The 21,109-nt window shown below is 42.3% G+C and overlaps 1 protein-coding gene across 3 annotated transcripts in view; it reads right to left on the bottom strand.

The window, feature by feature from the left end:
* The window catches only part of miga2 (mitoguardin 2), a 56,347-nt gene that overhangs the window by 22,958 nt on the left and 12,280 nt on the right, over nt 1–21,109 (bottom strand). For 2 of the 3 annotated variants that reach the window (XM_039762567.1, XM_039762568.1), the window contains exons 2-9: nt 19,496–19,665; nt 19,201–19,411; nt 16,072–16,187; nt 9,195–9,318; nt 8,519–8,649; nt 8,065–8,182; nt 7,815–7,921; nt 1,537–1,652 (exon numbers count right to left, since the gene is read on the bottom strand). In XM_039762567.1, coding sequence (XP_039618501.1) covers nt 1,537–1,652; nt 7,815–7,921; nt 8,065–8,182; nt 8,519–8,649; nt 9,195–9,318; nt 16,072–16,187; nt 19,201–19,411; nt 19,496–19,591 — 1,019 coding nt within the window. In that variant the 5' untranslated portion in view covers nt 19,592–19,665. The remainder of the gene's footprint in view (nt 1–1,536; nt 1,653–7,814; nt 7,922–8,064; nt 8,183–8,518; nt 8,650–9,194; nt 9,319–16,071; nt 16,188–19,200; nt 19,412–19,495; nt 19,666–21,109) is intronic. The other variant, XM_039762569.1, reaches the window with a different exon arrangement.

The raw sequence follows: 21,109 nt of genomic DNA, 5'->3' as shown, positions 1-21,109 counted from the left end.
ATATATTGGAGTGTCTGACATCTTATATTCCAAATCGTAACCTCAGATCTTCAAATGAGGGTCTGCTTAGAATACCAAGAGCTAAACTTACAAGAAGTGGTGAGGCAGGCGGGTGGCCTTCTGCGGTTAGGCACCTCAAATCTGGAATAGCTGAACAATAGGAATTCGTCAGGCTGATACGGTGGAGCACACGGCTGAAAACTCATTAATTTAACATGGCTTTCTCCGAGTTTCATCTTAGTTTAATCCTGATGCTCTGTATATTCAATTAATTATCATTATCATTCATGGTGGCTCCATAATCCGTACTAACCCCTACTTTCTCTTCTGTTCTTTTTCCAGTTTTCTGTGGTGTTGATCTGCACCCCCACCACCTCCATTGATGGATTAAAGGCCAGAAGTCCCCATGACCGTCATCATCAAGTTCTTCCATGTGAACCCTGAAAACCATGAGGACTGATTGAGGTCACTGATGTTAAGTAGAATGCCTAGAGGGGGCTGGCTGGTCTCGTGGCCCCTGCAGATTTTATCTTTTTTCTCCAGTTGTCTGGAGTTTTATTTGTTTTTTCTGTCCTCCCTTGCCATTGGACCATACTTGTATTCTATGTTAATTAGTGTTCCCTTATTTTAATTCTTATTTATTTTGTCTTTTTTCTCTTTCTTCATCATCTTTGAGTTCCATTGTTTGTATGAAAATCCATCCATTCATCCATTATCCAACCCGCTATATCCTAAGTACAGGGTCACGGGGGTCTGCTGGAGCCAATCCCAGCCAACACGGGGTGCAAGGTGGGAAACAAACCCCGGTCATGGTGCCAGCCCACCGCAGGACACACACCCACACACCAAGCACACACTAGGGACAATTTAGGACCACCAACGCACCTAACCTGCATGTCTTTGGACTGTGGGAGGAAACCCACACAGATACGGGGAGGACATGCAAACTCCACTCAGGGAGGGCCCGGGTCTCCTAACTGTGAGGTAGCAGCACTACCACTGCGCCACCATGCCACCCTTTGTTTGTATGAAAATGTGCTATAGAAATAAATGTTGTTGTTGTAATTATTCTCATTACAGTCCACTGCAAATACCTTTTAGCTTCCTTAATCAGCACAGCACATCTCACTGTCCCACTCTAAAAAGGTTTAATAATTATTTCCTAAAAATGTGCATGTGCAGGGCAGAGGGTACTTTATTAACTTATTTTGTTAAAATTCTAATATAATGCTTGGGTACACATAATTAGGAGTATATAATTAATGAGAGGAGGACCAAAAGTATCAGATGCTTTTTATATGGCACTCCTTGCTAAGGAGCAGATCATCCCAAAATCTTAGTGCCATTGAATCAGATGACGCTACACGGGTTTACTATTAAGTTGCACTAAACAGACGTACGTATTCTAGCTTCTGAACTTAAATTCAAAATGGACATAACTACTGACTGGAAACTGAACAAGTAATGTTGGTAACATGTATTCATTCTTAACATGTTGTGTTACACATTATGTGCAGACTGTAAAAGTCCTTTTACCGTAATGTCCGGCAGCAGATCTTTCCTTCCCTTGCTAATGCAAGTGCCTCTTCATACAGGGCCCCTGGCTTTGGGGGTTGGAGGATTTCTTCCCCAAATGAAAGAGTATCAAAGAGCTGAAAAATCACAAAAGAGAGAGAAGAACTGAAACAGTAAGAAAGCTCCTTGTGTGAATTCAGCATTGCAAGTGCATCTGGGGATCAGCCCGGACTTTGCAGTGTGGAGATATGTCAAGCTTACTCACGCTCTGTTTATACTTTAGACTGAATTTAAATAGGCAGATGTACAATCAAACAAACACTTACCAGAACAGGATAACGGTCAGTCTGACACTTAGATTAGATAACAGGACAGAAATAGAAAGCATTTCACATATTAAAACACAAATCCAAAGGTCACCCTTATATTCAGAATGTGAAGAAGTTCATTAATACTGTACTGTACCATTTTCCAAACCCACTTAATCCTCAGCAGGGCCATGGAGGGGCTACAGCCTAACCCAGCTAGTTCAGGGCACAAGGCAGGAACAACTCTTTGTTAAGGGTGCCAGTCCATCACAGGGCACACACACATTTAGAATCGCCATACCACCTGACCTGCATATCTCTGGACTGTGGAAGGAATTCCAGAGGAAACCCATAAAGACACAGAAAGAACACACAAACTCCACACAGGGAGGACATGGAAGGCAAACCCTGGACTTGTTACTGTGAGGCAGCAGTGTCACCACTGCACCACCGCGTCACCTGTGCATTAACACATCAGTGCAAATATAAACTGCTTTGGAATTCTTCGCCTTAGTTGTTTCAGTTTGCAAAGTGCTATCTAAGGAATGGTGTGAACACGTATCACTTATAACCTGAAAAGGATTGTGGCTGTGGCTATAAACAGAAGCAAGTCTCACCTGCTAAGGACTTTTAGTTTACTGCAGCAGAAACAATCCTTTTACTATTAACTACCACCAACTGTTTGAGAAGCCAGTTAAAGCAGTTCAGGGTCTTGGTGTGGCCGGCAGGAGACAGCCCAGGACAGGGCAGCAGTCCTTTGCAGGAACCTTTCACACTGAATTAAGTGCTCAGCCGTGATCAGAATCACTCCAGAATGGTCAGGATTTGATACAAGTTGACACTTTCTTACCAATATACTGTTACATTGATTTAAAACTATAGCTAAGACAATTCTAATGTCGCAAACGGCTATTACTTCTTCGAGTGAGTGACGTGTGATTATCTATCTGCACAGGGCTGCCAAGGCCCATTTTCAGCAGCCATTACTCCCAGTGCCCTAATAGTCAACTCTTTCAGCTCATCCTTAATTCATGTATGGTTTTGTAGTCCTATGCAAATAATAAATAATACATCAATCACTTCAAGAAGTAACAGCCATTTGCAAAATTCATGATGTTTTGGCTATAATTTCATTTTAAATTTAATGCATTGGCACTTTAATAAAAAAGTATCGATTTCTATGGAAATCACGGACATGTCTGGGTGATTGCCAATGTTTGAATGCTGGTGCCTACTGTGGCTCTTCAGACTTGGGCCTATAGACTGACTGAGTGCGGGCATAAACAGGTGTTTGGGTTGGGGGGATATTCATTTAGTAACCAAGTGCTGGATTAACTTCCATCTACAACATGCAAGTAAGAATGTCATTGTGTTACAGGACGATAAACCTGAACTGGAGGAAAGCTTTCCTTCATTAACCTACCCTGGAATGACATGCATGCTGCTTATCCGGTATATTAAAGAAGGCTGATGTGAACTGAAAAGGCCCAGGAGATGATCGGGAAAAGCTCAGTACTAGAAGGTCAAAAGACAAACACAAAACCCCAAATCAAAGTCAGAAATCGGAGGTAAAGCTCATTTACCATGAAAAACTCGTCAGAAGACATTTACATGCACCTTCTCAAGTTAGTAATCGGTAATCTCGAATACCAGGCAGCCCACTGTGCCAGCCTTTAACCTGCTGAACTGGTGATCTCACAGGTCAAGACATCCCACCATGTATCTAGTAGCTGTGGCATACATGCAGCAAACTAAATGGTGTCAGGACCCAACACAAAAACCATTTAACAAGTTTCAACACATCTTAAAATAGAAAATTAATAACAAAACTGAAATCTATATACACTAAAACCCAAATCAGAAAAAACTCTAACCTAACTGGACAGCATTTTCACTTTCTCATATGGAATCGTGGATGAATCTTGACGTCTTAGACCTTCCCAGAGTCTGAAAATTCCATTTTTACTTTTTCATGTACAAAGTATAGGCAACGTATTAAAATCTCAAAATCAAATTTTTTGGACGATTACAACGAATCTCGATATTTTAGACCTCCGAAAATAACATTTTTGGAATGATGTCTGTGTGTGTTTGTCTGTCTGTGTGTGTGTGTGTAAAAACACGATAACTTGAGTACACTTTCACTTACGTTGAACAAATTTTGCATGCAAGTGTTAGGTACAAAACGCAGATTTCTATCAACTTTTCAGCTCTTTCCGCTAACCGGAAGTGGTGTTTTTTTTATTCATGCAGCTGTAGAGTCCAATTTATTCAACTTTACTTTTATAATAATTGTTCAATCTATTATTCATTTGATCTGATTTGTTGTTGATGGTTAATGTACATAATATAAAAATATAACCCTTGTTATGTCATCCCCATATCAGACCGAGTATGTCAGACAGTCCAGCGGAGAGCACTCCTGATTTCTGCAGTGCTGTCTGTCTGTGTGGAAAGAGGACAACTCGAAAACACTCAGACCTGGTCAATGAGATTTTGTACACCTGCTTTACATCAAAAATAAGGAATCCTATCAACTTTTGGGCCACTTCTGGAAGTCGTACTTTACCTGAACGCATTTCAGATTTTTTTCCCCCAAGTAAACTATGGCGATAAAGAAAGGTATATGATTCAGATTTTGTGTCGATATTAGTAGTACTGGGGTGCTGTACATGGTTAGCCATTATGAATATAGTAAGAAGTCAAGCAAAATGACCCCTTTGATTGGCTAACTAAAAAGATTACAATATGCGCTCAGGGGTCGTGTAACTATTGGATATTAGAAATGATGAAAAAAAAGTAGAAATGAAATTTGAGAAAAATCGTGCAACCGAAACTGGTACTTTAACTGAATATTTTCACGAATTTACAAGCAAGCTATGGTTATAATTACAGATAGATGATTCAAATTTTGTATAGACATTTATAATGATTAAATTTGAGGAACATTACTCAATCAGAACTAGCATTTTATTTAAACCACCATCTGAATTTTTTCATGCACAGAACGGTTTTGAATAGAGTTACTTGATGGAAAGTTTGTATAGATATTTAGAATGGCGAGAAAAAAACAGATATGCAATCTGAGAAAAATTGTGCAACCAGAAGTGGTACTTTAATTAAACACCTACCCAAATTTTTTTTGTATCATGGAAACATAAATGTGTATATGATATTAAAAACTGTATTTAATATAATGCATATTATTAATTTTATTTTAATTTATACATCATCAGTTTAACAATAACATGTAAACACGCCTTGTAATGGGAACAATAAGCTGCTATGTCCCCGTCGTGTTCCTGGTAATACATGTCAGTCAGTCAGTCATCGTCCAACCTGCTACATCCTAACACAGGGTCACAGGGGTCTTCTGGAGCCAATCCCAGCCAGCATAGGGCACAAGGCAGGAACAAATCCCGGGCAGGGTGCCAGCCCACCGCAGGGCACACACACCCACACACCAAGCACACACACGGGACAATTTAGGATGGCCAATGCACTTCACCTGCATGTCTTTGGACTGTGGGAGGAAACCCACACAGACACGGGGAGAACATGCAAACTCCACACAGAGAGGACTCGGGAAGTGAACCCTGGTCTCCTTAGTGCGAGGCAGCAGCGCTACCACTACGCCACCATGCCGCCTGTAATGATGCATGTCATTTTATATTTTTTTTTATTTCCACCTTCATTATCATAATTAAATGTACCTGAATGCAGTTTACCTATAGCAATTTATTGCAACAAAAATGATATAATTAACACTTTTTCGATGTTTTTGGATTACTATAACACTTTTTACTTTGCACGTAATCTAGACAATGCATATGTAATCATGAAAAAAATTCCACCACCGTTTTTGATAGAAAGTGCAAAAATATAATTTTAATATAAAGTATGATTATAAATAGAGATAAATGATTTGGTATCGATATTATTAATTAGTTACGATGAGAAACAGAGATCTGAGATTTCAGAAATATTGCACAACTGACGTGGTTCTGATGACCTTTTCCTCTCTCTCTCTCTCTATATTTAAAATCCAATGTCTGTCTGTCTGTCTGCTTTTCACAAGAGAACTACTTAACAGAATTTAGATCAGGTTTTTTTCTTGAATTTGCTTGAACATTCCGGTTGATTTTGCGACTTCTTATCGTGCTATGTATCATAGTTTGCTTGCAGGAGCAATATATTCACGCTAATCTGAGAGAGACACAGCGGGCCGAGGAGAGGAGGAAGCGTGACGTCAGCAGTAGGTAGCTGGGTGGGGCCCTACTACATGGGCGGAGCCCTACTACATGGGCGGAGCCCTACTACATGGGCGGAGCCCTACTACATGGGCGGAGCCCTACTACATGGGCGGAGCCACAGGGGATGACTAGCCTCAGTATATGAGAAAGTCGAGGGAAGCACACTCCCGGTTTTTTAATAAATGTGCACATTGTGGCCTGAAGGGGACGTAGCAGAGCCCAAACACAGCCAGAAAGATTCAGTCCCAGGTTCAAACGATTTTTAAAGAAAATATTCCTTGCCTAGGCTTCTCTTCCCAAAGTCAGCACAATCACAATTCCACTTCTACTTCTCCAAAGCAAGCTTTGTCCAGCTCACCCAGATGAGGCGGAGGGCTCCTTTTAACCCAGACCTGGGAGTACTTTGGGTGTGTCCAAGCTGTAATGACGAACCTCCATCTGACAAAGGGACCTCCTCCCAACATGACCCTCTAGCAGCCACCAAGGGCCCCACCAGGGCTGCCGAATGGTAGCACCAGAGGGATGCTGCCAGCCAGTGTACTGGTGTAACACAGGGCCCTAGGAGACAGTCGCCGCCTGTCCTGCCACTATATTATCTTTCTGCACGGGAAAGGGGACAACAACCATCCCAGTCAAAGTGTACATCTGTCTGCTCTGTCCATCCATGACCTCCTGACAGGGTAAGGAAACCCCGTCCATCTTAATCGGGATGCCAGTCTATCCATTATGTCCATAATAGCAGCAAGTATCACACGATGGCTGGGTACACAAGCAGCAGGCATGTGAAACACTGGATGTTGGCTCGCCGGGCTTCACTTTTTATGAATATTTTTTTTTTAACTCACTTACAATACACAAGTGCGGTGCTTCATATTTAAACTTTCTGATTGGATTGAGGTGGTAATGGTATAAATTTGGGCACTTCGGCTTCACCTTTCTCTTTCAGTCCTGACACTTTGCAAGCATATTCTATTAATGTTCTCTCACTCTCAGATGGAGAATTTAAATCCTTGAAGAATTTAAAGGTGTTTTGATTAATCGTAAATGTTTCTGTGCCTTTAGATTTTTTTGACAGATTTGTCAAATTCCTATCACCATTTTCTAAATGTATATCTTCTTATATAATACCGTGGCTGTCCGTTTGTCTGTCCAGGAATTTAAATCACCTGTAGCTCGCAAACCGTTTCACCTACTGACTTGAAATTTGGTACACATATACTACGTGACGTCTACTATCCGCTTTCGGGGTGATGATTTTTATTACTATCTTCATTTTTATTTTATTTTATTGTAGAATCAACTCTTGGCAGTGTACAGCAGGGCGGCTGTGCGGTGCATGCATATGGGTGCCGTTGTCATTCCCTACCACCTTCACTTATCATTCTTGAAGCAGTTTGAACACTTAAGTGCCAACTTAGGTGAAAAATTAAACAAAAAAGTACAAAGTAATTGCAACACAAAAACTAACAATCAGTTTTAACGCGAAAAGATGCCGACGAAAGAAGAGAAGCAGCAGGCCGCTAGGGTGGAGAAAAGAAGAGCTGCTCAGGAAACAGCAAGCGCATCAACCTCTGAGCAAATGAATGCTAAACGTACAGAGAAAGAGAGAGGATGAAAACTAGGAATGCTCAAGTCAAGTGGATTCACTGCACGTTATCGTTACAGCAGTGCGCCGTTACCAGTAATGTATATTTCTTTAGATCTTGCAAAAATTCTGGATACGTCAGGCTAAGCTCACCTCTGCTGCAGAGAAGAAGGAGTCATCTGAGGTTATGCTGGTCTCATCATCCAAATGCAGGCGTTCACAGCCATCTCCGATAGGCAGAATGAGGGTCTCTTCACTCTCTGTCAGCAACCAAACAGAAGTAAGTCAAAAAGACTGACAGCACACAAACCAAGGAGTTGACAGGAGCTCAACAGTAGCCCACCGCTCTCTCCCAAACTCAACACTTCATCCCTTTCAAGGCTGGATACTCTGTCTCTCTTACCAAAATCTGCTAGAAGGGTGTCTGGAGGAATAGTCGCTCCAAATTCTTCTTGGAGGTGGTATGCTTGGTGTAAAAGTGACTCCAGCTTCTCAGCAAACACCTTGTTTCGCGACTCGACCTTCAAAAAAAAGAAGAAGATAGAAGTACAGTGATCCTCCAGAACAAGCCACTCTCGTCACTCTTATAGGTGGCTGTCCCTTCACTTATGTACTTGCAGGATGTAAAAACCTCTCTGCTCTCTCCGATTATGAAGGGAGGTAGAGAGCTGGACTCAGGTGTCCCAGAATCAATACATTTAATAATGTCAACCAGAAAGAAAAATGCCCAGAGATGTCCAACTGCTTTAGTGGTTAAATGTGCTGCAGCACTAACTGTTTTTACCAAACTCAAACAAGACCATGTCCTGAAAGCCCTTGACTTTTCACAGATGGCATTTTAGAATTCCAAGTACTACTACCTCAGGAGCAGCTTGGGCTCCTTTTGGAATCAGACTGTTGCTACTGTCCGAGACGCCTGATCCGCTTCTTTGACGAATGTTCAGGGCCTGCTCCCACTTCTGGAGGGCTTCTTCAAAAAGCTCCATTCCTTCAAATCAAATGATAGAAAGGCAAGGAGAATTGTTACAGAAAAGAACGGTCAATGTCACAGCCGTCACGTACAGTGGATACAACTGGAAGTGCATGCACTCTAGTCATCTGAAAACACACCCAGATTAGGAGTAATCTGTCCACTTTGGTTCATGACATTTGTGTCACAGTCAACACCACACAGCAACCCCTAGGCAACAGCTAGATATGGGGAAACTGCGAATGGTTGGTGGGTTTTACTTTGCAAGAATGCGTGTGTTAAAACAGCACTTTCCATAAAGTGAAAGCACTACTCACAAATTTAGTCGAGAGTCTTGCATAAGCACAACACACACACACACACAAACAAGCAAGGAGGTGCTTTGTCATTAACTTTCATTATTCCAGATTCAACCTTTGCACTGAAAACGCCTGGGAACTGTCCGGAAACGGCTTATATCTGTTGGTGGGGGAAAGAGTACTAGAGTCGAGCTTACTCATTCTGCTACATATAACCCTCCCCAACACTGGTGGGACCTTCACTATTTTATGGAAGATTCATACCCAGGATGTAGAGGTTTTCAGCATTTGCATCCTCTCCCACGCCAAGTTCTTCTTCAACAGCGTCATTCTCCCATGGGGCAACATTATTATTGCTGGTCTGATTTGGGGAAGGTGGAACCCGCATCTACATGTAAACATTCAAGAAGAAGTGTCAGCATATAAGCAGAGACAATCAAAATACACAAATCACAAGAGGTGATAGACTGTCTTTCAAAGGTACTCAGCCCCTTGACCAACTCTAAAATATACTGAATCAGAAATCATACGCCGACATTGTGAATCCTGTGAGAACTGCTTTTTTAAAAGATCTGAGACTGACAATTGTTTTTAATGGGAATTATATTCCTTCTTCAAATATTTTAGCATAAAACAGAAAATGTGCTGTACTGTTTAGAAACATAATCATTTTGACAGTTTGTTACAAAAGACTTGCATTATTTAATTTGAGTTAATACATTCATATGAAAAAGTTTGGGAACCACTCTCAGCCTGCATAATAATTGACTCTCAACAAAAAAAAGATAACAGCAGTACGTCTTTCATTTCCTAGGAACATCCGAGTACTGCAGTGTTTTCGGAACAAAGATTTTTAGTGACACAGCATTTAGTTGTATGAAATTAAATCAAGTGTGAAAAACTGTGCAAGAAATTGGGTCCCCTTGTCATTGTGCTGATTTGAATGGCTGTCACCGCTCAATGCTGATGACTTGGTTGATGAGCTTGTTAAGCCTTGAACTTCAAAGACAGGAGTGTCCAGTCATGAGTGGTCAAAGGTATTTATGGTGGTCAATTGCAAGTTGTGCTTCCTTCCCTTTGACTCTCCTCTGAAGAGTGACAGACAGCATGGGATCCTCAAAGCAACTCTCCAAAGATCTGAAAACAAAGATTGTTGAGTCTCCTGGTTTAGAGGAAGGCTACAAAAAGCCATCTCAGAGGTTTAAACTGTCAGTTTCAACTGTAAGGAATGAAATCAGGAAATGGAAGGCCACAGGCACAGTTGATGTTAAACCAACTCAGCAGGTCTGGCAGGCCAAGAAAAATACAAGAGCGATATATGAAGAGGCAGGATTGTGAGAATGGCTACAGACAACCACAGATCACCTCCAAAGACCTCAAGAACATCTGGCTGCAGATGGTGTATCTGGACATCATTAGACAATTCAGCACATCTGTATGGCAGGGTGATGAGAGAGAAGCCCTTTCTGCACTCACGCCACAAACAGAGTCGCTTGTTGTATCAAATGCTCATTTAGACAAATCAGATTCATTTGGGAACGAAGTACTTTGGACTGATGAGACAAAGATGGAGTTATTTGGTCCTAACAAAAAGTGCTTTGCATGGCGGAAGAAGAACACCGCATTCCAAGAAAAACACCTGCTACCTACTGTCAAATTTGGTGGAGGTCCCATCATGCTGTGGGGCTGTGTGGCCAGTTCAGGGACTGGGGCCTTTGTTAAAGTCGAGGGTCGCATGAATTCAACCCAATATCAAATTCTTCAGGATAATGTTCAAGGATCAGTCACAAAGTTGAAGTTACGCAGGGGTTGGATATTCCAACAAGACAATGACCCAAAACACAAAGGCATTCATGCAGAGGGAGAAGTGCAATGTTCTGGAATGGCCGTCGCAGTCCCCTAACTTGAATATCAATGAAAATCAATGGGATGATTTGAAGCAGGCTGTCCATCAAATTGAACTGAACTGGAGAGATTTTGTATGAAGAATGGTCAGAAATACCTCCATCTAGAATTCAGACACTCGTCAAAGGCTACAGGAGGACAGCGTCGAGAGGCTCAAAGGAGCAAAAGGAGGCTCAACTGAGTATTGATGTCACATCTCTGATGGGTTCCCACATTTATGCACCTGTCTAATTTTATTATGATGCATATTACATATTTTCTGTTAATCCAATAAAATGAATGTCACTGCTGAAATCCTACTGTGTCCATAAGGCATGTTGTATATTAAAAGGAAGTTGCTACTTTGAAAGCTCAAAAATCCTAAGAATTAAGAGGGATTCTCAAACTTTTTCATATGACTGTATTAGGGTTACTTAATTAAAATGTGGCTTTTAAGTAAATAAAGCTGTATAAAGAGGATTGTGCGATTGTAAAGTTCACAAAGGAAAGCTACACTTAGTTTTGAGTGTGCGTATTTAAACAGGTGTTAATGGTAACGTGCCTTCTTGGACAGAAGGATGGGTCAGCAAGCACATGACGATGACACATAGGATGACCGTGGGCTATTTAGGAAGAGGAGGACATTGGGACATATGCAAGTAAGATTGTAAGAATACTGGGAGATATGCAAATATAGAAGCAAATACTTAGAGAGTGTAACAGTTAGTAAACTGTAAATGTTTAATCTCAGATAAACTAACCAGTGTGTACAGTATGTGTTTGTGTGTGTGGTGGATTAAGTTCTATCATATAAGGTGAGAAACATTCTGCATATCTTTATTTGTAAGCTAGACAAAGCAAATGTAATATTAGATTGTGCTTCAGGAGGACTCTTTTACTTCACTGATGAGAACAGTGGTGCTTTGAGGTTTACCTACCCAACAAACCCACTGCCCCTAGGCTTTAGAACTGGACTCGGGATTAAGAATTGATGGTGAAGGGGATGGAGCATCAGACCAGCTTGACAAGGGTGACTACATTTGGCCTTGGAGCCTAAAACCCACCCACTGCAGGAAGGCCATGAACTGACTGAACAAAGCAACTGGGGGCCGAGTTGTACCTGAGCACTTTCATTGGTAACTGGTCAGAAAGGGACAGGTAAACTAATTCTATTGGTCTAAAGTGGGGCTGTTTATGATTGGTTTTGAATTGGAGACCATTCTGTACTACAGCGCCTCACTGGTTTGTGTTTTCTGGTAAGAAAGGCATGAAGCTCGTCACCTTGCCTTCACCTTTCTCATCATCTTGCCATGAAGAGAAGACCACGATGAAGACATCTCGGCAGCCATATAGCCTGCTTCAATACTCCACTCAAAGGCCATGTGGTAGCAAAGCAAGGCAGACTGAAGATAAGCGATGAGCCGCCTATGGATGCAAAATGCACTGCAGCTTAGGCTGTAAGGGGTTGGTTTTGCCAAAATTCACATTGTATTCTGCTTCCTTAATATTTTGTGCATTTTTATCAAACATACATGCCTACAGTTACAGATGTAGAAGGAAAGTGGGGAGGAATTGCTAAAGCACCTGATCACAGAGTGCTAAGTGCTTGGGACTTTAGACATTTTATTAAGGTCTATACAATAAAGAGTATAAAGGATAAAACTCTCCACGATAAAACCGTGGATAGGAGATCGGTGCCTGGGACCTTGTAGTCAACATGTTATTGTATTTAGCTAAAAGCTGATTCACTGACAAGTAACAAGGCTATTGGAAATCACCAGTTGTCCAGTTTTGGCTGTGACATCTGTTTCTATATCTTGTATGATCGGTCACCAAGTCACTCTACAAAAGGAAGGGTTCTGGAAACATATTTCTGATGTTTCACAATTGGCATAAGAGGAAAAAGATGGTGGGATGTGTGGAAGAAACCCCCCAGAGGAAGACGGGAATAGTTCAATCCATTAGATTTTTATTCGCTCACAGATGAGTGCCTGGATTAATCTAGATAAACAGGATTCTGAGAAATTAATTCCTGCATGTATTTCTAGTAGGATTGACGACTGCAATGCGGTGTTCATTGGATGTTCAAACTGTTCTTTATTCAGCCTCCAGTTAATCCAAAATGCTGCTGCAAGAATTATTACAAGAACAAGAAAACATGAACACATAACTCCAGTCCTTAAATCCTTACACTGGCGCCCGGTTAAGTTTAGGGCAGATTTCAAAATCCTCCTTTTAACATATAAAGCATTAAATTGCGGAAGTCCGGCTTATTGGTCTGAACTTATCATGGCTTATAAACCTGAATGTACACGAAGATCTCAAGATTAATAAAATAACAGTGGGAGGTCGAGCTTTTAGTTCCAGGGCCCCTAAACTGTGGAATGGTCTGCCTGCTTCTATAAGAGATGCCCCTACGGTCTCAGCTGAAGACTCACGACTTCAGTTTAGCACACCTGACTAGAGCTGCTGATTAACTGTGCAGACTATCATTAGCACTAAAACATCAGTAACATGAGAGTTAGAATTTGTTACTAACCCTCACCTACTCTGTTTCTCTTCTCGGTACTCAAATGTCGCATTTTGTGCCACGGCCCTCCTGCCAAGTTGTTTTGCCTGCCTAAAGTAATGTCATATCTGATGGAGGATCGCAGGAATCGTGTGGTAGAGGGGGTCCGTTCATCGGATTGGCTGGCCCAGCATTGACTCAGCTATGGAATGGCCAATTGGGGGAGGCAGCTAGAAGGCCGAGGTCTCCAGGACTCTGAACAAATCCAAATCATATTATGGGATATCATCTACTGTTAAATTCTGTTCCCTACTTCTAAATTTTTATTTTTATACTGTATTGAGGATTTGTTCTGTTCAGTGTATTGTTTTGTATTGACCCCCACTGCATGCCCAACCCCAAAGGGGTCTCTCTTTGAATTGCCTTTCCTGAGGTTTCTTCCATTTTTTCCCTACAAGGGTTTTTTGGGAGTTTTTCCTTGTCTTCTTAGACAGTCAAGGCTAGGGGGCTGTGAAAAGGCCGGACCTGTGAAAGCCTATTGTGGCACTTCTTGTGCGATTTTGGGATATGCAAAAATAAATTGTATTGTATTCTGCATTGCAAGGAGGAAGAGCAAAGTTCCATTTTTCGATTGGCTTTTTATAATTTCTTCTTCCCCTTCCCCTTAATCAAAAAGCATAATATCATTTACTTAAGCATTTTATTTTATTATGCTAATGGACCGTTGTTATAATACATTTTGCTTTAATATTTATGTCACTATATCTGGACAACACTGTTAAAGTATCCATTCACATGTGCATGCTAAGTTTGGCACACAGGAGCTCAGCATTTAGAATTGCTAGCCAAGCATAGACGAGATAGCCAAAGACAACTGGAGGATTGTATAGTCAGCTTTCTGTCCTCTGTCAGTACAAAATCTTCTTTCCTTGTTGGGAGAATGAGAACCGGCACGTAAGCATTATGAGATTTCTGTATTTTGTGGAGGAGGAGTTCAGTCCCTACCTGCCCTTGTTTGGAGACACAGAAGACCAGGAAGTGAAGCAGACAGTATTAGAAGGCTTGGACAACAGCCACACCCTTTGAAGCTGTTACGAAAAAATGGCAGACGGCGTAGATCCTGATTCCCACCTGGATAAAAGTCGGTCATATGCTTCTCGTCTGTAACTGCGTCAACCGTCAGTAAATGTAAGCTAAAGTATATTTTTCTCATGAGATTCATATACTACCGTAATCACGATGGGAGGGATATCGCATTTTCTGTCATATTACTATATTGTTTAGTTACTTAATGTGCCGCAATTTCAAAAGAACACATTTCCGGAGAGCTAATGCCTCTTAAGGAAACAACTGTCTTTTCCTTTTTTTTTACTTGTCAGATAGACCCTAAACAAGGAAAGGTCATCTTTCCTGTGTCAACTAGTCGAGATGTTCCTAAAGAAACTGGAAATTGTCCTCGGTCAGCTTACTGCAGCCTGTCTTATGGCAGACGCCTGGATGAATAATAACCTGCCGTTAGAGCAAAGCGGCTTTGTCGGCTATGAACCCTCAGTACTTGCAAGCAGTTCATTTTTCTTTCACAGATGCCTTGCACACCTTAGCCAAATTAAGAAGTTAAAGACTACAACAGCTAAAAAAGTTTGCTGCAGGAACTTTGGTTTGAATCGTGCAGGTTGTTATGTTTTAACTTCTAGTGTTTGATATGCCTGGTTTCTCTACAAAGAAATGTAAGTTTAGATTGAAGTTAAGTTTGTTGCCATCTCACTGAAACTGCCGAATTGGTTACTGACACCAGCAATCACCAGAGGGCCGGAGGTTTTATACGATGAGGGATGGGGAAGGTCGTGTAGGATCCTAATGCAGGACTTAAGAAGTTAATATAATGGGGAGATTCATTCCCAATAGGGTGGTGTAAAATCCTTTCAGGTAGTCAGTTCCTGATAGGAACATTCTAGACTTTGCAATGGGGGAAGAAAAGGAGAGAGTCAGCTGTTGGTAAAGGCATTCAAGAAAACTGGGAAACAGGGCTGGACCCAGCAGCCTGCATCTTGGCCTTGTTAAGGTTCTCAGAGGTTGAGGGTTAAATGATTTTAGGGGTGGACAATGGAGAGCAAAGTTGGTCTCAGCAGCGTGCGCCTGCCCTTGTGAAGGACTGCAGAGATAATATTGTGAGGTGTACATGTGAAGCAACATTATTTAGGCATTTCCAGGATTACCTTGTCCACCGATAATGAAGAACCTGAGGAGGCTAAAGAACACTTTCATGATAAAATGTACGATGTCTGCTTTCATATTAAATCCCCACACTTTAATATTTTGCAGCAATAACACCTTTAAGATTGGTGAGGTTCACTACGTCCCCACTTTGCAGACTGTTCTGAGTGACCCAGGCAGATTTACTCCATGATGTGCAGGTCATTCAAGTACCCACCCCACCCATGCTTAAAATAAAAATATCACAGAGAAGAAAATGTCAGTGTAGGACTGGACATTCAGTAATATTAGAAAACTGGTTAAGAGACAGAATGACTTTGGAAGGTTACTGTGCAAGGACACGGCCAACAAATAAAGAAATAACCCGCTCCCACCATCTCTACTACAACATGAAGCTTCAGCAAAATCAAACCGAGATGTTGGATAAAATGGGAATATGTGTGCGAATCAAAACTTGCCGATCTCTCAGCACAATCCTACCCCAATACTTCAAAACAACATCAATGAGTGCCATCCGAGCCGCAGTTTTCTCACCGAAGTTAGGCTGTGCGAGGAGCTTGAATTCTTGCTGGGACCAATGGAGGAGATGCCACTAAGCGTGTCATTGCTCCGAGTGCTGGGGCTCGTTACCCTTCGGCCTTGTAGTGGTGCTGTGACAAAATAAAACCAGGGGAGACCATTAAAAAACTCTAGGAAAAAGAAATAAAAATGGGAATAGCTAAGGAAGAAGAAGAAGAAGAAGAAGCTATGCAAGTAACTTTAAATACAAGCATAGAACGGCATATGTTTTATTTACAAGTCATTTTTGCAATCAAATTTTTATTATAATTTAAATAACAAAGAGAAAAACACATCAAGTAACAATTTTTGTTAAGAATAAAAACAAGCTGAAAAATCATCCCCCCCCAGTTGGCACCCACTTATTGCCAAATCACTTCCGATCGATTTTTCAGGATGTGAGTAGCTTTACCAGGCTTCGGTAACTCACACTATCGGCACTCCTTTTGTTAGCAGTTGGGATTTTTCTAAACTGCTGAAATTCCCATTTTTTTTTTTTCCTGGGTTCAAAACAGGTGTATTTACATTTGAACGTTTCTCTGTCAAACCAAAACCTTTGAAACAAGCGTCAAACTTTTAAAGTTCAAAACTGTCGAATGCTGTAACGGTACTGCAACTGGCATTTATTTAGGTTATGTATAATGTCTTGGGTACGCTTGTGTTATTGAGAGGAATAAGAAGAGAGCAGGAGATGAACGAAGCCAGAAGCGTGTTGGGAAAACCCAAAAATAACAGAACAGCATACTAGAGGGGAGAGTCAACAGAGAAGTCGGGAGGCAAAAGACCGACAGGAACGTCTCCACTTGTTTGAAAAAGAGTGACTTGTATATGCAATGGAAGCCACGTCACAAAACGCAAAAGCCGAACAGCTACATGACACTTCATTGTGGTATGGCAGGTCCACAGCTGGACAATCGGTAGCCCGTTTTTAATAAAGAAATAATGGAAGGAACGGCACACACAGCTGTGGGAGGTTAGTGAGGTAATTAGGGTGAGGCACACCTGCATGTGGGGGTGTGGTCTGTGCCAACTGCAGGAGAGGCAGGAGTGACAGAGCGAAGGCAGACCGCCGTTAGCGCTCGGGGGGCTGATGGCCTGGGAGCTGGAGCGGCAGAAGAGCGGCTCAGTTAAAGCAACTTGCGCAAGAGAGGAGGCGTACTGTGGGTGGTGCCATGGACCACACAGATGCGAGCCTGGCAGTGGCAGTCGGAGGCTCAGCATAGTGCCCTGCAGGGGGCCATAGAAACATGTGGGTCCAAGCCTAGGAGCAGGCGCTGAAGGTGGGCTAATCTTCCTACGAGATGGCCGTTTTAAGGTGATGCACTGGGAACCGAGTTTTCCTGCCACGTTTTTAACCTCATCTTCATGGATTATATACAGTATGTGCTCGATTTTAACCTCCACTAAAGACACCATTCTTTAAATTCATTGAACACAACATCTATGGAAGCACTGCACTATTCGTTTGGATTCTATTGTTTTTGAATTGTTACAATAAAAGTACCTGATCTCTCGCGCACCTTAACCCTTGCATTGTGTATTGTGCCCTCATATTCAGGCTCAGGCTCATCCCAGCCATGACTGTCAACGACTTTGGGTTCAAGTGGTTCCCGAGACCAACTGGGAGTGTAGAGCCGACCCGCACAGTCACATGCATAATTAAAATAATGTCATTTTAATACAGTAAACCTTAATGTTTCAAAAATAATACAGAGAACAAAACTAAACTTTACCATGTAGATTCTCCATACTAATGTATAAATATATATACACAATAACCCTTAAGTTAAATTAACAAAACCACATAATCACAATATGGGCAGCACGGTGGCACCGTGGGTAGTGCTGCTGCCTTGCAGTAAGGAGACCCGTCTGGGTTCGCTTCCCGGGTTCTCCCTGCATGGAGTTTGCATGTTTGGTGTGTGGGTGTGTGTGCCCTGCAGTGGGCTGGCACCCTGCCCGGGGTTTGTTCCAGCCTTGCCCCCTGTGCTGGCTGGGATTGGCTCCAGCAGTCCCCCCGTGACCCTATAGTTGGGATATAGCCGGTTGGATAATCACACCACCACCATATTCAGCTTGAACATATGGAAAAGGCTGGCAAGATCCGATATTTTTCAGATTCACCTGAACATCCTCGCTCTCTAAGTATCTTTTGAAGATCAAGAACTGGGGTGGCGAACTTCATGGCCTCGTGTGCCACAGTGGCTGTAGGTTTTCATTCTTACCATCTTCTTAATTAGTGACCAGTTTCTGCTGCCGATTACGTCTTTTAATTCACTTGACTCAGGCCCCATAGCTGTTTCTTGTTCTTTAATTAGCAGCCAAACAATAATGAGACACACATGATCAGCACCCCTGTGCCCATCACACAGTATCTGAAATTAAAGACAGGTGATGGTCTTGGTAAGGTTGATCTCTCAGGTCACCAAAACATTTTGACGGTGCTCTTAGAAAGAACAGAAAAACAAGTGTGCTGTGGCAGAATGAGAGCAGCACTAAGCCATGGGATTAAATAACGGCTTTAGTTAACAGCAAGAATTGGCTTCTCATTAAGAAAGTGACTGGAGTGAAATTGGTTGGAGTTTGAAGCCCCAGTTTAGCTCGTTTCACATCTCATTTCTGCTTGGCTGACATTTAATGAAGAAAGGAATCCATTCAGAGGGTTGAACTCTTCGAACAGGGCCATTAAAGTGATGGGGAAAAAGTTAATTAGCAGTGAAAACTGATTAGAAGAAGAGTTAGAATGAAAACCTGCAGCCACTGCGGCCCTCCAGGATCAAGACTGTTCAGATCTGAAGTTTTTATACCGACTTAACAAAACTCAAACAACTTATTCTTGATAACTCTTTCTAGACGCACACCATTGTTAGTCCGGTTGAAACTGGCCGCTATGGGAATCAACTATAAAGTCGTCCAACATCGAAACCAACACACGCTTTCTGGGTGTCCGTTTAGGGCCCCTTATACCTTTTACTTGCCCCCACAGTGCACCAAGTGTTCCTAAAATGACACAGCACATTGGCACTCATGATGTTTCCCATAAAGTGCAAAGAGGGAGGCAATTTGCAGTTACTCTCAAGTGACAAGAACGGCTGGAAATCTCACCTTTCTTCAACGATGTGGATCGCCCCATCCCGAGCACCGAGGCTGAAGTGGCCTGCTGTTTCTGTTCATTCTTGCTTTGGGTCAGCTGTTTGCCCTTCCTTCTCCGTCTTTTAAGCTGGTGTGCGGTGAGAGCCAATGCCACGCTACCCAGAGCTGTTGCAAACAGTACTTTCTTCAAGCTCGGGGACATTCTCAGTTGGGAAAAAATGGACTGAAAAGGTGTCAGAATAAGAGATGTGAGCATTTCCTCCAAAAGAAAACAGCCTTTATAAACAGATAAAGTATTTCGTCTTACCTGCCCAAACGTGGAATAAAGAAACACAGGGATTTCCGCCATCGTCATGGCCAGGGCCTGAATGATCGAGACACCCTCTGTCCTTCTCATTGACATTGTTGTGCTTGAACCCTCGTCACCGACACCGTGGTGTCTGTCTTAACATGAGAACAGCTTCAAGTGTCCAAACACTGCAAAGAGGAATTTGAATTTTCACCGAGTCTTCACATGCAAGATCATTTACAGCCAATCGTCACGGCACAGCCATCGACTGCTCCGTTTTAATAGGACGGGAAATGAAACTGCAGAGTGGATTCCACAAGAACACAAAGGACTGGATGAAACAAAGGCCAGCTCTTCAAACACCCTTCATTTAATGAGTCAAGCTTTGAAGGTTCAAATGGAGCTGCTGTCACAAACACTAATTGGCGAGCTCATTGCAGGTACCGTATGTACTCGCGTGTAAGTCGGGTCTTGCAAATCATAAAATCAGACCCCTGCTCATAGTTTATACCCTGAAAGTCTTGTATAAAAGTTGAATTCCTTTCCACGTTTTCCATGGTGCTGCTTTATTTCTCGTGGTTGTCACCAGGTTGTGGGGGGTCATGGGTACAAAGATTACGCAGAGCACTTTCTACTCATCGGAATTTGTGGGACGAAACAAAGATTAGTGAGGTGCACTCTGGGAGAGTCTGCTAGTTTAACGATTCTAGTGCAATGACTTTGGACTCTGATTTCAGGCCATGGCCAGTGATTTTCAGTCATTTACATAATCTTTGCGAGTCAGGGACAGTCGTGGGACACAAGCTGTAACAGCCAGCCGCATACTCTGACTGGGCCCTGTAGCGGTGGGCTCCGTGTGCATCAGAGCCGACAGCCAATGACGGACAATGCAAATGACGCAGTAACGAGGAGTAAGGAGCAGGGTGTTCTGGACCTCGCAAACAGGAGGGGAGGCTCGTGTGTTTGATGTACCCCGATGTCAGACAAATTTAAAAACGGTTATCTGAGATTGGGATTTGTGAGTGTAAGTATGTTTAACATGCATTCATGCAGCTGAAGTAAAGACAGTTCTTTCAGAAAGGGACCTTAAGTGACAAGAACAGATTCGCTTTCTGAACAATCAGGACAAGAACAGGCCATTCGGTCCAATAAAGCTCATCAGTCACATCCACTTAAACCCCCCAAAATGCCACCAAGTCAAGTTCTGAAGGACCCTAAAGTCCTACTGTTTACTGCACCACTCGGTCACTTATTCCATGTATCTGTGTTTCTCTGTATCAAGAAAAACATCCCAATGTTTTTGTAGTTAGAAGTCAAGTAAAATGACACCTTTTATTGATTATCTCGCCTGAAGAAGAGGCCTGAGTCGCCTCGAAAGCCTGCATATTCTAATCATTTTAGTTAGGTCTCATTTTACTTGACTTCTCGCTACATTCATAATGGCTAACACGGTACAACACCCTGGTACTACAATGTTTTTGTGAAATGCACCCTTAACACTAGAATCCCTGAAGCCTATGAAATCCCTTAATTCCCTTCACACCTCCTCATCAGCGTCTTTTGTGTTGTAAATGTGTCGATCAGCACAAGCAGCCTGCTGTCCCATCGCCCTCTGCCCAATGACACAGCTCA

This window comes from Polypterus senegalus, chromosome 9, assembly GCF_016835505.1.
Source record: "Polypterus senegalus isolate Bchr_013 chromosome 9, ASM1683550v1, whole genome shotgun sequence".
Classification (NCBI taxonomy): domain Eukaryota; kingdom Metazoa; phylum Chordata; class Cladistia; order Polypteriformes; family Polypteridae; genus Polypterus; species Polypterus senegalus.
Note: the sequence above shows the minus strand (reverse complement) of the source record. Positions and strands in the feature narration are given on the sequence as shown.